Source organism: Pimephales promelas, chromosome 18, assembly GCF_988280905.1.
Source record: "Pimephales promelas chromosome 18, fPimPro1.hap1.1, whole genome shotgun sequence".
NCBI classification, from domain to species: domain Eukaryota; kingdom Metazoa; phylum Chordata; class Actinopteri; order Cypriniformes; family Leuciscidae; genus Pimephales; species Pimephales promelas.
The window spans coordinates 1099304-1117247 of NC_142786.1; the positions used below are offsets into that span (position 1 = coordinate 1099304).

General features: G+C 35.8%; 1 protein-coding gene across 1 annotated transcript in view; it reads left to right on the plus strand.

Annotated features, from left to right (window-relative positions):
* Positions 1 to 17944, plus strand: part of slc44a4 (solute carrier family 44 member 4) — an 83207-nt gene that overhangs the window by 1100 nt on the left and 64163 nt on the right. Inside the window, exons 2-20 of the mRNA XM_089122988.1 lie at positions 2509 to 2557; positions 3300 to 3373; positions 4501 to 4579; positions 4661 to 4760; positions 4960 to 5091; positions 7073 to 7133; positions 7237 to 7360; positions 8250 to 8333; positions 9176 to 9288; positions 9596 to 9718; positions 11334 to 11433; positions 11687 to 11779; positions 11903 to 12005; positions 12141 to 12400; positions 12490 to 12584; positions 13348 to 13451; positions 13546 to 13619; positions 14604 to 14674; positions 14752 to 14846. Of these exons, the coding sequence (XP_088979114.1) occupies positions 2509 to 2557; positions 3300 to 3373; positions 4501 to 4579; positions 4661 to 4760; positions 4960 to 5091; positions 7073 to 7133; positions 7237 to 7360; positions 8250 to 8333; positions 9176 to 9288; positions 9596 to 9718; positions 11334 to 11433; positions 11687 to 11779; positions 11903 to 12005; positions 12141 to 12400; positions 12490 to 12584; positions 13348 to 13451; positions 13546 to 13619; positions 14604 to 14674; positions 14752 to 14846 (1934 nt within the window). The remainder of the gene's footprint in view (positions 1 to 2508; positions 2558 to 3299; positions 3374 to 4500; positions 4580 to 4660; positions 4761 to 4959; positions 5092 to 7072; positions 7134 to 7236; positions 7361 to 8249; positions 8334 to 9175; positions 9289 to 9595; positions 9719 to 11333; positions 11434 to 11686; positions 11780 to 11902; positions 12006 to 12140; positions 12401 to 12489; positions 12585 to 13347; positions 13452 to 13545; positions 13620 to 14603; positions 14675 to 14751; positions 14847 to 17944) is intronic.

The following is a 17944-nucleotide window of genomic DNA, read 5'->3' on the forward strand; positions in this document are numbered from 1 at the left end:
TAACTGTAATAGAGACGTCCTCATTTAGTTAAGTAAAGTAAACGTGTGTATTCACAGGGACTCTTGCCAATTTGTTTTTTAAAAGTGGAGCTTGTGCAAAAGATGGTCCAGCCCTTCTGTTAAACACACTTCTGACGCCACAATATGCTTTTACTGTGATGTGAGCTGATTTGTGCTTCTTTATGATGCCATGGGAAAGAGCTCATATACATGCTTTATGATGCTATGAGAGATAAGGACGTCTTCTTCATCATTCTTGAGTTCACATGCCTCTGTTTCAACACACAAATGACACAATGATCTTCTTCCTGTAAACATTTTAGCAACAGGAAAGATGTGAAGCATGTGTGTGTGTGTTATAGTGCACAACTCAGCATAGAAAGACCTGTTTGTGATCATGGGTATCGTTTGGTAATGCTTCAGTCGGAGAACGCTGGAGATAAGGCATTTCTCTGGAGCTTCAGTTACTGGGTAACAAGCCTGTTGGTCAACATTTAAACCAGGAAGAATCACATAATCATAAACACACACTCACATTGGCCTTGTGTTTCAGGAAAGAAAGGCGCTGACCTCATTTTAGCACTTAATTAGCCAGTTTTGGTGGATTGTGCACATAATTTGAAATAGTTTCCTGACAGATAAGCTGACTCACACACAGTTCAACACACACCTGAGGAGGACACACCAACACTTTTATTGTTTATAAAGCTATAATTTCTGTACACTCCCCCACACATTAACCCTTAACCTGTTCTGCGTGTTAAAATAAAATAATACCTCGACTTTCAAATGTCCACAAAGGGAAGTTTTGTGAGATTTAATTAAACTTCGATAGAGTGGCGTCATATTTTCTAAATGGACATCATTGATCTAACTGTGAACGATTCTTCCATGAATACGTCCATTTTTGATCAAAATATTATTACGATTTTCCTGTGAAACGACATACTTCACATTGCCAATCATTTAGTTCATTTAAGCCCCGCCCCTTTCTTAAAACCACTGCACTTACATTCAGACCCGCCTCCGCCCACATCTCACGATCCAATCAACAACCTCCGTATAGAACCAAGTCTCCGCCCCACATTCTATTCTTTCCTTTCCAATGATCAGATGTGTGTTGATCTCTGTCAAGTTAATTATATTATGTTAACGACTAACAGAACAGAACATTATTAATGAATCATTTTTGACGTTGATGTTTGTCAGGTTTCGTACACACATCCCAGGGAAATCATAGTTCACAGTTGTTTGCTATTTAAGTTCAGGTTTGTTGTTGTGCTCCACTCTGTATATGTGTGTGTGTGTGTGTTTTACTGTAAACCTCTGTAATGGTTCACACAATGAACACCACATTATAAAATCTACAGCACACCCTTTCTTTTACGCAATGCTATAAAAGTCTTTTACAGGGATACTGTTCTGCGTCCTGAAGGCAAATAACCGAGTGTGTGTGTGTGTTTAGTGTAACATGATCCTGGATTGTACATAAAGATGTTGAGAAACTGGTTGGTCTGACATGATGTGTGTTGTCATCAGATATCAGTGTGTGTGTCTTATGAGAGTTTGAGTTGAATAATACTTTTATTCATCAAGGACGCATTAAATTTATCAAAAGTGACATTTATAATGACTTTCACATAAATGCGGTTCTTTTGAACTTTCTATTCATCAAAGAATACAGAAAAATTAAATATCAGTTTCCACACAAATATGAAGCTGTTTTTGACACTGATAATAATCATAAATGTGTCTTGATCATCAGATCATCATATTAGAGTGATTTCTAAATGGTCATGTGACACTGAAGACTGGAGTAATGATGATAAATCCAGCTTTGATCACAGGAATAAATTACACTTAACTGTATATTCACATAGAAAACAGCTATTTCACATTGCAATAATATTTCAGATTTTTACTGTATTTGTGATTACGTAAACACAGATTTGGTGAGCAGAAGAGACTGTATTGGTGTTTCTCTGTTGTGGGTGAATGTGTGGTTCATGAATCATGGGGTCAGGAGCTTTGAGGAAATCTTTCTATATTGTTGTGGCTTCCTTCACTCATTTACAGCATCGCTTGTACTTTAAGTTTATGAAGAAAGTTAATTTTTTACACTGTACAGTGTTCTGGAGGAAATTACAAGAAACATTTAAGATCAAAGAGTAATGGCAATGGCAATTTATTTATATAGCACAATTAAATACGACCCACATCTTTACAATAACTAAACACACAAAAACTACCCATAATACAACACAGTACAGATAAAAATGTAAGTCAAATTCAGCGGAGGACGAGCAGCACAGAAATGCCGACTGGAGTTCGACTCCATCTTTGAATTGAAATGATATTGAAAATGAAGCAACACTGAGAGGAAGCCGGACACTTCTCTTTCATTACTGCTCTTCTTTTCATCTGTAGTTCCTGCTGTATGAAAACTAAATTAAGCATGTAAATATGACGGATCCATCGTGAGTCTAACACACTCGATCTGTCTTTCAGGAGCCCCGGTCCAGTACGACGCCACGTTCAGCGGCCCCATCCACAACAGGTCTCCGCTCATCTACAACACACACACACACACACACACTCTTGAAGAGCCTGTTTCTGAAGGCATAATCAGTTTTTACCTTGTGGCGTTTGTTTTCATGACGATGGAATTTCAATTCTGAATGGAATTATTCTGGAATGATTCTATATTTATTACAAGTTTAGGTTTTTTTACTTCTAGATTTTCTTGTAACAAATTAGCAAGTGGATAAATGCAGAAACATTTTGTTATTATTTACTTTTAATAATCATTTTTTTTTTAAATAAACTAGGCTACAAACAAATAGATTAATTACATTTGTATTTATTTTATATTTATTATACTTCATATTTATTATACTATATTTTACTTGTCTGTGTGTGTGTGTATATATTTATTAGAATAAATTGAGCAACAAACAAAATAGTTTAATTATTCTATATTACATTTTTATTTAATTTTTAAAAACTTTTAATAATTACTTTTTGTATAAATAGAATAACTACATTTTGTAGTCTATATTTATATATTTTATATAATTGCATTTTGTATTTATTATATATTTTCCATTTATATTTTTCATCATAAAATAAGGCAGCAATGAAATTATGTAAAACACTTTTTAATTTAACTAATTTGCGTACATTAATGATCATTTAATGTGTTATTGTCATGAAAATCACGCCAAACAATGCAATAAATAAATAAATAAATAAATACACATGATAATGTTCAGTCCGTCATGTGTTGTGTGTGTGTGCAGGAGCTGTACTGACATCATATGCTGTGTTCTGTTCATGCTGGTCGTCGTCGGGTACATGGTGGTGGGCATTCTGGGTAAGTTTCTGTGTCTGTGAGCGCTGATGTCATTTTTACCTTGACATGAAAGCAATATGGAAATCGTTGTCTGTATGTAAATGCTGGAGAGTGCAGGGGGTTATGGGTAACACACGAGATCATGTCTGCAGACTGAGAGCAGATATGAGCCACACGTTTGTTTAGCTCTCTATATAATGATTAGAATTGGTGGGGAACACAAACAAAAAAATTTTAAAAGCAAATGTAAAACATATTTTTTACTATCATTTTAAATTCAAATAAAATTCCAGATTTAGAATGTTTTAAATAGAATGCAGAATTGCGGTTTGAATTTGAATGTTTGGAAGTGACCTTTAGTTGACCTGTGTGTGTGGAAGAACACTTCTTTCCCAGAATGCACTCCTCCTGTTGATGTGGCCGCTTCAATTCAAATTCAGACTCATGAAAGGGAACAAGTTCTGCAGTTTTGAATTTTGCGCTAGATACAAATAAACATATTTTATTTATTTATTTATTTATTTTAAGTTTAAGTTTATTTTTAAAGATTTTATTTTATTTTTTATTTTATTTTCTATTTTCTGTTTTATTCTATTTTCAGTTTTGTTTTGTATTTTTTATTTTATTTTATTTATTTAAAAAACACATTAAAAGACAAATAAAGAAAAATAAACTAAATATGAAGACGAAAGATCCCACTTTTTAGATTAAATTGTGATTTAATGCTTTGATATTCTGATAATCTAGACGTTCGTAATGTGTGTGTTTGTTTTGGTGTGTGTGTGTTTGATCTCAGACATTTCTAATGTAAATCTTCATTGTTTACTCTTGACATCTGTGTATTAGTGTGTGAGAGCTCGTTAAATCTCTCTCTGTGATGAGCTGAGATGAAACTACAGCTAATGAAGTCCAAAGCAAACACTAATTAGAGTCTAAGGACTTTTCCATCGAGCTAATTAAAGTTACGGTTGTTTTACCACGGCTCAGGGCTGTGTGACGGAGTTCAGTGCTGATAGATCAGATCATATTTCTGGATATTAATTATAATCTAATGAATCAAAGTGAGTGAACGAACACACACACATGTATTGGCTCTTCTGGTGTTAATGTGTGTGTGTGTGTGCTGTGAAATGGTCTGATTCCTGTAGCCTGGCTGTACGGAGACCCTCGTCACGTGCTTTATCCCAGAAACTCCACGGGAATGTTCTGCGGGATCGGACAGAACAAGTGAGTTTTGCCGCTGCTCGCTCTCGGATCTTCTGGGCTCGGTGTGTGTGTTTCTGTGACTCACGTCTGTCTGTCTCTCAGGGATAAACCCAGCGTCTTGTATTTCGACATCCTCAAGTGCGCCACCGCGACCAACATCATGGCGGCGGCTCTGCAGGGTCTCCAGTGTCCCACCACACAGGTACCACACACACCACCAGCGCCTCTTACTGGTTTATACTGGTTATCTGATGTCCAGACTTTTGCATCTCAGACACTCATAATTTGAGGAGTAATGTGTGTCTGTTGTACAAGACATTGACACTGTTTTGTTCAACATGTGAATAATAAGCGAATGTTGATACCTGTGTGTGACAGTGGTTGTGTGTTTTCTGCTGTAGGTGTGTGTGAAGTCGTGTCCGTCAGAGTTCTGGGCTCTGTCTCCTCTCGCCTACCTTCCGAACGCAAAACCAGCCGATTACTTCAGACAGGAGTTCTGCGTCCCTTCCTTCCAGCTGAAAAACACTAATTTAGTGAGTGTGTGTGTGTGTGTGTGTGTGTGAAAGAGAGAGTGAGTGTGTGTGTGAGTGAGTGAGTGAGTGCGTGTGATTATTTGAGTGAGTGAATGTGTGTGTGAGTGAGTGTTTGAATGAGTGTTTGAGTGTGTGAGTGAGTATTTGACTGAGTGTGTGAGTGAGTGTTTGAGTGAGTATTTGAGTGAGTGTTTGAGTGAGTGAGTGAGTATTTGAGTGAGTGTTTGATTGAGTATTTGAGTGTTTGAGTGAGTGAGTGAGTGAGTGCGTGTGATTATTTGAGTGAGTGAATGTGTGTGTGAGTGAGTGTTTGAATGAGTGTTTGAGTGAGTGTTTGAGTGAGTGAGTGAGTATTTGACTGAGTGTGTGAGTGAGTATTTGAGTGAGTGTTTGAGTGAGTATTTGAGTGAGTGAGTGAGTATTTGAGTGAGTGAGTGAGTATTTGAGTGAGTGTTTGATTGAGTATTTGAGTGTTTGAGTGAGTATTTGAGTGAGTGTTTGATTGAGTATTTGAGTGAGTGTTTGAGTGAGTATTTGAGTGAGTATTTGAGTGAGTGAGTGAGTGTTTGAGTGAGTATTTGAGTGAGTGTTTGAGTGAGTATTTGAGTGAGTGAGTGAGTGAGTGTTTGAGTGAGTATTTGAGTGAGTATTTGAGTGAGTGTTTGATTGAGTATTTGAGTGTTTGAGTGAGTATTTGAGTGAGTGTTTGAGTGAGTATTTGAGTGAGTATTTGAGTGAGTGAGTGAGTGAGTGTTTGAGTGAGTGTTTGAGTGAGTGTTTGAGTGAGTGTTTGAGTGAGTGTTTGAGTGAGTGTTTGAGTGAGTATTTGAGTGAGTGTTTGAGTGAGTATTTGAGTGAGTGTTTGAGTGAGTGTTTGAGTGAGTATTTGAGTGAGTGTTTGAGTGAGTATTTGAGTGTGTGAGTGAGTGAGTATTTGAGTGAGTGTTTGAGTGAGTATTTGAGTGAGTGTTTGAGTGAGTATTTGAGTGAGTGTTTGAGTGAGTGTTTGAGTGAGTATTTGAGTGAGTGTTTGAGTGAGTATTTGAGTGAGTGTTTGAGTGAGTGTTTGAGTGAGTATTTGAGTGAGTGAGTGAGTATTTGAGTGAGTGTTTGAGTGAGTATTTGAGTGTGTGTGTGAGTGAGTGAGTGTTTGAGTGAGTATTTGAGTGAGTGAGTGAGTATTTGAGTGAGTGAGTGAGTGTTTGAGTGAGTATTTGAGTGAGTGAGTGAGTGTTTGAGTGAGTATTTGAGTGAGTGTTTGAGTGAGTATTTGAGTGAGTGTTTGAGTGAGTATTTGAGTGAGTGTTTGAGTGAGTATTTGAGTGAGTGTTTGAGTGAGTATTTGAGTGAGTGAGTGAGTGTTTGAGTGAGTATTTGAGTGAGTGTTTGAGTGAGTATTTGAGTGAGTGTTTGAGTGAGTATTTGAGTGAGTGAGTGAGTGTTTGATTGAGTATTTGAGTGAGTGAGTGAGTGTTTGATTGAGTATTTGAGTGAGTGTTTGAGTGAGTATTTGAGTGAGTGTTTGAGTGAGTATTTGAGTGAGTGAGTGTGTGTTTGAGTGAGTGTTTGTGTGATTGTATGAGTGTGTGTGAGTTCAATTCATGTATTTGTAATGCACTTTTCACCACACGCATCATCTCAAAGCAGCTTCACAGAAGTGCTCGAGTCCACATTATAATTTAGAGTGATCTCTTATTAACAGAGGAAACTGAGTTATGTATTTCAGAAATGTCCATGTACAATCACAGTTAGCTAAAAATGCATTATTTAAAACAATGCAATAATTGAATGGAGATATAATAAGATCAATTAAATAATGCATGCTTGTTCGTTAACAAATGAGTATGACATTTAGAAAATATAGCAAATATGGTGAGGGTGTGTTTTGATGATCTATATCTTTAATAAAGACAAATCTGAACAATGTGGTTGTTTTCTTACAATTTCGATCTCTCTCTCTCTCTCTCTGTCTCTCTCTCAGTCAGCTATGGAGATCATAAATAAAGAGTTGTGTCCCTATTTCTTCACACCGACGTCCTCTGGTGAGTGACAGAAGATGAAGACCCTGAAAACCACATTATTTCTTCCTCTTGTTAATATCCTCACCATCTCTCTCTCTCTCTCTCTCTCTCTCTCTCTCTCTAGTGTTGGGACGGTGTTTGCCCAGTTTAGGAGGAGATGCGTTTAATCCCAGTAACATTCCTACAAACTTCAGTCTGAATGGAATGGATAAAAACCAGTCTGTGGCAGCACTCGTCAATGCGACCGGGTAAACACACACACACACACACACACACACACACACACATCCTCAATTATACCAATACTAATACAAATATCATTAAATATTAGAATATATAAATGATACTAAAATTACACAATTTTTTAATCAAGAGTTTCCACACATTATTCGTGATGAATTTTCTGTGCGTCTCATTAAAAGTCTGCATGTGTGCAATGATCTCCGTGTGTGTGAAACTCTGAAAACTGCGTCAATCTGTCCAATATATGAAAGATGAATTACTATAGACTGGATCAGTTTATTTACAGTGAACTATATAAACTACAGACTCACACACTAATCCTGCTATAAAACCTGTTTCACTATCAAAGTGGAGGATTCGCTTCATTTACATGTTGTTTTTAAGTCAGGATGGATGTTTAGGTCAAATTAAGCTAGTTTCTGTGGAGTTTAGATGAATATGTGTGTGTGTGTGTGTGTTTACTGACGCGTGTCTCTCTTGTCCAGTGCTGGAGGAGCATCAAAGTGAGTCACTGACAGATAGTGTCCGTGTGTAGTAGTAGACGCGTGTGTGTGTGTGTGTGTGTGTGTGTCGGACCAATCATATGTCTGTCTCTGTGTCGAATCAGTGTCTCTCTCTCTCTGCAGGGTGAAGGACGAGTAGCTGTAGTCGTTTAGAGCTTCTAATCTGTGTGTATAGAAGTAGATGTTTGTCTCTGTCTGTGTGTGTGTGTGTGTGTGTGTGTGTGTGTGTGTGTGTGTGTGTGTGCTTCTCAGAGGTTCATTTGTGAGCTTCCACAAATGCTTTGTAAAGTCTTCTGAGCTTTACAAAGGTGAGAGCAACACTCACGCGGGATGTGTGTGTGTGTGTGTGACTCTGCTCAGCGCTTGTTCTGACATGATTCTGTGTTCACAGTGACATCACCAACGGCTTCAACATCAAAGACGTCGGGTTGCGGATCTTCGAGGACTTCGCCAAGTCGTGGCAGTGGATCGTAGCGTGAGTCCGATGTGTAGCGTCACACACTCCAAACACTCGCGACGTTCAGAGTCAGACAAAACAATGAGCTCGAACAAATGCAGCGCTTTCATATTTTGTTATTTATGCACTGAAATGTGTACTTTTATATGTATTTGAATCATATTCAAAATATGACGTTTGAGTTATAACTCCTAGATGCATACTTTTATTTTTAATTTAATTATTATTATTATTATTAATAATGTGATTAATTTTAATAATAGTAATTATAATATTATTAAATAATATTAATATTGTATATATATATATATAAATAATTGTATTTCAATTTTATCTTTTCATTTTAAATTTTTACGTTTTGTTGTGTATTTTTGTTATTTTTAAAACAAAAATTAAAGTGTCAAATTATTTTATTTTTAGTTATTTTAGTACATTTAAACAACATATTTTATTATTTATTTTATTTCAGTTCAAATTTTTTTTATATTTTAAAAAAAAGTGTTTATATTTTTTAGACTTTAACCCTTATACTGTGTGTATATAATATATATACACACACACACACACACACACACAAATGCTGTGTACAATAATATTATTATTAATTTATTTTTACAGTTTATATTGTGCAAGTGTCATTTATGTAATTCATGTATAAATTGTTATAGTTTTATAGAATTATATATTTTCATGCTTGTAATCACACGCAGAATTAATTCAGAACAAAACACTTTATTCATTCACTTGTCAACAAGAGTCACACTCTCATTCTTGTTGCAGTTTAAAGTATTTTGAGTGGCAGTGTTTGGTGTGTGTGTAGGCTTGAGTGTGATGTAAGTCTCTGTGTGTGTGTGTGTCAGTGGTCTGGTGATTGCGATGGTGGTCAGTGTCCTGTTCCTCCTGCTGTTGCGCTTCACCGCACCCATCCTGATCTGGATCCTCATCGTCGGCGTTCTGGCGGTCGGAGCCTTCGGTAAATTATAATGATGAACTTGTTACATTTAAACTACTATGACATCATCAAGTGATAAATCTCATATCTGACATGTTCATCTGAGCCTTTGTCCAGATTTGCAGATATGAGAAATGCATATTTTCTGTCATGAAATCTCGCAATGCTGCTTCATCCACTGTGATGTTGAATCATGTCAAGGTTGCACATGATTTAATTGAAGATTAACGAAGGGTTAATGAATAATGTCAGTCAGGGACGACGGATGATATTGTTGATGTCTAATATTAATAACGCATGCGCTAACGATCGTGTGATCCTCCGTCAGGCATCTGGTACTGTTATAATGAGTACATGTCTCTGGCCGGCTCCAGCACCACCTTCAGTAACGTGGGCTTCACCACCAATGTGCAGGTGTATCTGCAGGTGCGGGACACCTGGCTGGCCTTCTGTGAGTCTTTACACACTTCTACACACTTCTACACAAACAAGAGAAATCAAAGCAATGATGGTTTCAAAAATGTTAGTCAAATACTGAAACTTCATCTCTTTTCATTTTAATGTGCTTCTTTCACATGACAGCCGTTTAAATTTAATTTATACTACATTAAATTGAAATGAAATAGAATTTAGCCTAAATATATTTTAAATGCTGTAACTTCATCTCCCAGCTCAATTTTTCTTTTGATTTTAATGTGCTTCTTTCACAAGTTAACTTTTTTTTAATTTAATTTACACTACATAAAATTTAAATGAAATTAGAATTTCATTGAAATAGAATTTAAATACTGGAAATTCATCTCTCAGCTCATTTTCTATTTTCATTTTAATGTGGTTCTTTCACATGACGGCCTTTTAAATTTAATTTCCACTATATAAAATTTAAATGAAATTAGAATTGAAATAGAATTTAAATACTAGAAATTCATCTGTCAGCTCAATTTCTCTTTTCATTTTAATGTGGTTCCTTTACATGACAGCTTTTTAAATTTAATTTATACTACATTAAATTGAAATGAAATAGAATTTAGCCTAAATATAAATTCTATTTAGCCTAAATATAATATAAATACTGTAACTTCATCTCTCAGCTCAATTTCTCTTTTGATTTTAATGTGCTTCTTTCACACGATAACTTTAAAATTTCATTTATACTACAGCTTATAAGTTAATGTTAAATAGAATTTAGTCTAAATATATCAATTTCTCTTTTAATTTTAATGTGGTTCTTTTGCACGATATTTCATTTTTTGTTTATATATACTACATTAAATTCAAATTAAATTGAATTCATTCTATATATAATTTAAACTATGGAATGCCAATTTCTTAGGTCAATTTCTTTTTAATTTTAATGTGCTTTATTCGAATGACAAACTTAAAACATTCTATTAAATTAAAAATGAATTGAAATTGAATTGAAATACTTGAGCTATACCTCTTCAGTTTCTGTTCAAATTCCGATTTGTGCTTCATTTGCATGACAACTTTATTTAATTTATAATATCGTAAATTCAAATTGAATTAAATTATATTTGAAATATATACTGGAACTACACCTCAGGTCAGTTTCTCTTTTAATTTTGAATTTCTTAATGACAAACATTGCCATTTAAATTATTTAGAAATTAATTTAAATTTAAATGGAATTGAAATACTAGAGCTATCGCTATTCAATTTCTTTTTTATTTTTAATGTGCTTTATTCACATGACAAACTTTTCTATTTGAATTATATAAATTTAGATTCAATTCAATTTAATACAGTTATTTCAGTGTCTTTAAATAATATATATTAATATAAATAATTCTGATGGATAAATATGAACAAATATTTTAAGACACTGAATTAATTGTATTGAATTTAATTCATTTGACTTTATTATAAATTAATATAAATAATTCTGATGGATAAATATGAACAAATAAAGTCAAATGGATTAAATTCAATACAGTGATGTTTTATTCATTTATCCATCAGAATTCATCAGTAGGTAATAATAATAATACCTTTCCCTGTATCTGTGTTAACTGACGAGTGTGTGTGTGTGTGTGTGTGTGTTGCAGTGATTATTCTGTGTATCGTGGAGGCGGTTCTCCTGCTGGCGCTGATCTTCCTCAGGACTCGTATCCTCATCGCCATCGCTCTGATCCAGGAGACCAGCAAGTAAACCAACACCTTATTATTAGAGACCATGCGCTGAATCCTGCCCGCATACACACATGATCGTGTGTGTGTGTGTGTTCACAAGCTTCCTGCCACATGTGTGTAAAGTCCCGAGCTGAAGCTGAAGCTGATCCCAGGACACACGGATATTAATATTATGATCATGTTTGAATTGTTTGAATTACAGTTTTCTGTGTGTTTATGAGTTAAAGTTGAGTAGTGAGTAAACATGTGTGTGTGTGTGTATTTTCAGGGCGTTGGGTCACATGATGTCTACACTTTTCTATCCCATCGTCACGTTTGTGCTGCTGTTGGTGTGTGTGTCGTACTGGGGAATCACAGCGCTGTATCCTTTAAGTGTGTGAGTGAGAGTGTGTGTGTTGTGTGTGTGTTTCTCATCTGTATATGAATGTTATAAGCTGTGTATTCAGTGTGTAGTGTTGTGAATCTTTGACGAGTGTGTGTTCAGATATCTGGCCACGTCAGGCGGTCCGGTGTACAAAGTTGTGGCGCTGAACTCCTCGCTGGAAAACTGCAACGACATACGGGCCAACGAGACCTGCGACCCGGAGGTCAGACACACACACACATTATATATATGTATATATACAATATATATATATGTCCATCAGTCGGTATCCGGGCTACACACACACACACAGGTATGAGGAGTCAGTGACGTGTGCTGATGCTGTGTTCCTCCTCAGACGTTCAACATCAGCCGGTATCCGGGCTGCGCGTCGGCTCGCTGTGTGTTCATCAACTACAACACCGAGGGCTTGTTCCAGAAGAACCTGTTCAACCTGCAGATCTACAACGTGGTGGCGTTCCTGTGGTGTGTGAACTTCGTGATCGCTCTGGGTCACTGCACGCTGGCCGGGGCCTTCGCCTCCTACTACTGGGCCTTCAGGAAGCCGGCGGATATCCCAACATTCCCCCTGAGCCAGTCCTTCATCCGGGCCCTGCGGTGAGCGCCACATACACACACACACACACACACACACACACACACACACCGTGTGAATCTGTTGTCTTATTAGTTATGATTTTGCTCAGGTATCATGTGGGCTCTCTGGCGTTCGGCGCACTGATCCTCACGCTGGTTCAGCTCGTCCGCATCATCCTGGAGTATCTGGACCACAAGTTCAAAGGTCAGACACTGCAAACCGTTGCATTCATGCAGGTTCTGTCTTCGGTCTAAAGAAATGATTGGTATTATATAGAGAGTTTTGTTCTATATAGAGAGTTTTTTTTTTTTTTATTTAATCTATAGTGATTTTGTAATATGCTTTTATTATTTTTATCTTTTAAAAAATATTATTATTCGGATTAATTTTTTTATTGAATTTTAGTTTTCGTATTATTATTTATATATAATACTTTTTGTTAATCTTTATTATTATATATTTTTTATTTCATAATTTACTCTAGTAATTGTGTTATGCGTTTATTATTTGTATAATTATTAGTATTTAATTTATTTATTTTAACTTTTATATTTGATTTATATATTATTATAGTTTTTATAAATATTTGAATAAATATTTTTTTTATAATTTCAGTTTTATTTTTAATTTAATTTATAGTAATTTTGTTATATGCTTTTATTATTATTTTAAATAGTTTTAATATTAATTTTTTTATTGGATTTAATTGGATTTAAAGTTTAGTTTAGTTTGATTTAAAGTTTTAATTTATTTCCAGAATGGTATTTCAGTGCTTTATTTCAGTTAACAAAAATGTCGTCAATAGTTTTAGTTAAAAGTAATAACCCTCCTCTAGACTTGACAAAAATGGCTTCTCAAACACTGTAAGATGTAAAAATGTGTTTGTCTAGAATAGATTGACTTGTTGTTTATTGCTGTTGTAAATGTTAATATTTGTGTGTGTGTGTGTGTGTGTGTGTGTGTTCAGCGGCTCAGAACCCGTGCGCGCGGTTCCTCATGTGTTGTCTCAAATGCTGCTTCTGGTGTCTGGAGAAATTTATCAAGTTCATCAACAGGAACGCTTACATCATGGTACGTGAACTCTCTCTCACACACACACACACACGCAGACATACACCATCAGCTGGATGAAGACACGAGTAACTGTCGGTGTGTGTGATTACAGATCGCTGTGTACGGGAAGAACTTCTGTGTGTCGGCCAAGAACGCCTTCTCTCTGCTCATGAGGAACATCATACGGTGAGCGCGTGACAATCAATCATCACAAATCACATTCATATAGCAAAATATATCAATCAATTTCATTGAAATATAAATTCATTAAAAAGACGGATGATTTTTTACTGAATAAATAAATAATAAATGAATACAATCAATCAATACAGTTTGATTCTTCTGATTGGCAGTGATTTTCTGACTGATTCTGTGTGTGTGGTGTGAACAGGCTGAGTGTGTGTGTGTCTGGAATTCATATTGCAACTTATGAAAGTACATTTCACATAGGAAAAAAAATCATGCTTTTACTATAAAATACCATAAAAAGACATAATTGGCAGACAAAAATAAGACATAAAATGTCATAATTATGAATAGATAAAGAAATAATAATTATGACAAATCAAATTGACTCAAGTTGAAATTATAACATATTTCAAGTACGACTCAAGTTGTGAATAAGTCATATTTACGTGATGAAAAATCTAAATAATGACTTATTATTGATAAAAAGATAATTATGATGTTAAAATTGACAAAAAGTAAAAAATGTAGGCTACAGTTGAAAATGACTTGGTTATAAGTATGATAAAAATGTGGAAAAAATTGACAGTCAAAATGATGACATACTAAATAAAAACTGACAAAAAGTCTTTTTATGTCTTAATTATAGTTGACCTATGTCATAATTTCAACTGCCGATTTAAAAAAAAAAAGTCAATTGACAATTTAGACTTTTTATATAAATGTCAACATTTTATGACACCATGAAAAAAAATTATCAAAATTATGACAGTCATAAAAAGTTGAAACTGACATAAAAAGCAGAAATTGACAGACCAAGTTAAAACGATGAGTGTTTATTGCCGTATATGACATAATTATGAGATAAGTCAAAATTATTGCATGAAAAAACTAAATTGACAAGTTAAAATTACGACAAAAAGTATGAGTGAATTTCTGGATTTGATGTAATTTCTGTCTGAGTGTAACGACGATGCTCCTCAGGGTCGTGGTGCTGGATAAGGTCACGGATCTGCTGCTGTTCTTCGGGAAGCTGCTGGTGGTCGGTGGAGTGGGTGAGTGTGTGAGATGCACACACACACAGACACACGCACATACAAACGAGTGTCAGCTGACCTCTGTTTCTTCTCAGGTGTGCTGGCCTTCTTCTTCTTCGCCGGCAGGATTCCCAATACAGGAACCACGTTTCAGACAGCAGCTCTCAACTACTACTGGATGCCCATCATGGTAACACACACACACACACACACAACTCAGTCCCGCTCACATCGCTTTATACACCCAAACCTGGTCTATTTGCTTACACTGTAAAAAGATTTAAGTTAGAAAATAAACCACTGATTTACTTTTTAATCAAATGTTGAGCATTCAATTTCTAAGTGACATTATGATGTCATCAAATTTGCATACTGAATTCTGATTGGTCTTGCATGTACTTAATATGGAATGAATATCTCACTAAACCTGACAACTATTTCAGCCAAAAGAAATAAGAAATATTATTTTGCTTATTTGGTCTTACGACATTGTGTGATGATTCGTCCTGTTCTCACTCTCTAGGAAATCAACAGTGAAGTTTATTTGATGTTGTGCATAATGTTGTTGATTTAAGTGAAATCTTTGCATTACAGTATTTTTTTACTTTATAAATAGTAAAACCTTTGCATGTAAAATAGCCTTACAAAATGTGTTTTTGCTAAAAATCTAAAAACATTTTCTGCATTTTTTTTTCCCATTTTTTCATAAAAATAGTGGGTTATTGGACAAATAGTGGATTTGTGGTTTTTAAGCTTAGCTTTCCAAATTTTGGGATGAAAACTATTTTACTGCACTCAGGGAGGCCCCCTGAGTCTGTGGCACCAAGGGCCGTCCCGAAATTCCACCCTCCGCGAACCCATTATTTTTATAATGGGATAAATGCTACGTGAGATCTCAATATCTCAGCTCAGGAAGGGTCTAGAGACTCCATTTTTAGTCTCACAGCCCTCTATCAGAATCAAGAGTTTTGAGAAGATTGGAGAAACTAAATTTTTCGCCCGAAAAAAAACCCGAAAGGGGTACTGTCGTTTTTTTTTTCGGGTCGAAATTTTGAGTTTCGATATCTCAGCTCTGGAAGGGTCTAGAGCCTCCATTTTTGCACTCCCATCTAAGTCTCATGGCCCTCTATCAGAATCCAGAGTTTTGAGAAGATCGGAGAAACTTAAAGGGCATATTGCAGGTTAGAGGACCCAACGAGTCAATGCATAGAAAAACAATGTAGGAACTAGATTTTCTTTAAAATATACGTATAAACACGCTACAGAAGCTTCTGAAGTCGTTTTTGTGAGAAAATTTTACTTCCACGTCTGAAAATGGGCGTGGCGGGCGTGACGCAATGAGCGGGAGAGCCGTCGATTCACACAACAGGAAAACAATGGATCGCATGACATTTCGGACGCTGAGGAAATACTCGTATGACGGATCAAGCCATAAAGTTATGAGCCTGCTATGCTAAAGAGATCAGGGACAGGCCAGGATAATGTCAGACAGAACGGTCAGAGAAAAATTGAGCTGTGATGTGAGGAGAACCAGTGGAGAACAGGACAGGTGCCTTTTAGGTGAGAGACGTGCTTATAGTATACACGTTCGCTAACGATATACACTGTGCTCACAATATTGTACAGATTATTATGATCATATAACAGGCCAGCAGACATTAGTATGTTTAGGGTAGATTTATATACTATTAAATGTATAAAAACTTTACTTGAGTACATTTCTATACTAAAAGTATACTCAGGTAAATTTTTAATACATATTTTTCACCTGGGTTATAACATAAACAGAACATTAAAGATTTGAGTATTTAAACAACCAATTTTGTTTTTCAATTACAAGTTCCATTTAGGGCATTACATGACTTAAGTTACCTATATAACTCTATTTGATGCCATTGCTAGTATACGACGATCAATATTCTTGCTTCGGCTTACCATGTTGAACTCCATCATATCGCCGGGATGCTAATCATTTGATCTGAAGTGAACGCTACACACGGCCACGTTTTCCGAGCCGATGCAGAAGAGAAATCCCGTCTCTTCACCTGCTCAAACCGCACCAGGAACGAAAGATAGGCTATAGCACCGTCACTTTTATTGTAATGGAAACTTGTGGACTCGATCTTGAAGTCCTGCAGGCTGGAGTTTTTGCAATCTCCACAAACACAATAATTTACCATGACGATGATAAATTAAAATGCAAAAACTAACGAAAGCACACACTGACTGACGAGCGCTCTCACTGAACACCAGCCTGCTCTCCACTGAGCCGAGGCTGCGGCTCCCTGATATGACGTCAAATGACGCGATGTTGAAAAAAAAGCCGTTTTTACTAGCAATCCAAGAAACGCTCACTTTATCTTCTAAATTAGTGCCCTTATGTTGTTTTAAAACATTTGAAATCCTGCATTAACTTTTCATATGGTATTTTCATACAAGGTTATCTATAAATTTCGATATTTTTTTTTACCTGCAATATGCTCTTTAATTTTTCGCCCGAAAAAAACAACAACGAAAGGGGTACCACTGTCGTTTTTTTTTTCGGGCGAAAAATTAAGTTTCTCCGATCTTCTCAAAACTCTGGATTCTGATAGAGGGCCACGAGACTTTGACCTGAGTGCAAAAATGGAGGCTCTAGACCCTTCCAGAGCTGAGATATCAAAATTTCGCCCCGTCAAAAAAACCGACAGTGTTACCCCTTACGTTTTTTTTTCATTTTCGGGCCAAAAATTAAGTTTCTCCAATCTTCTCAAAACTCTGGATTATGATAGAGGGCTGTGAGACTTTGACCTGAGTGCAAAAATGGAGGCTATAGACCCTTCCAGAGCTGAGATATCGAAATTCAAAATTTCGACCCGAAAAAAAAAAAACGACAGTGTTACCCCTTTCGTTTTTTTTTCATTTTCGGGCGAAAAATTAAGTTTCTCCAATCTTCTCAAAACTCTGGATTATGATAGAGGGCTGTGAGACTTTGACCTGAGTGCAAAAATGGAGGCTCTAGACCCTTCCAGAGCTGAGATATCGAAATTCAAAATTTCGACCCGAAAAAAAAAACGACAGTGTTACCCCTTACGTTTTTTTTCATTTTCGGGCCAAAAATTAAGTTTCTCCAATCTTCTCAAAACTCTGGATTATGATAGAGGGCTGTGAGACTTTGACCTGAGTGCAAAAATGGAGGCTCTAGACCCTTCCAGAGCTGAGATATCGAAATTCAAAATTTCGACCCAAAAAAAAAACGACAGTGTTACCCCTTACGTTTTTTTTCATTTTTGGGCCAAAAATTAAGTT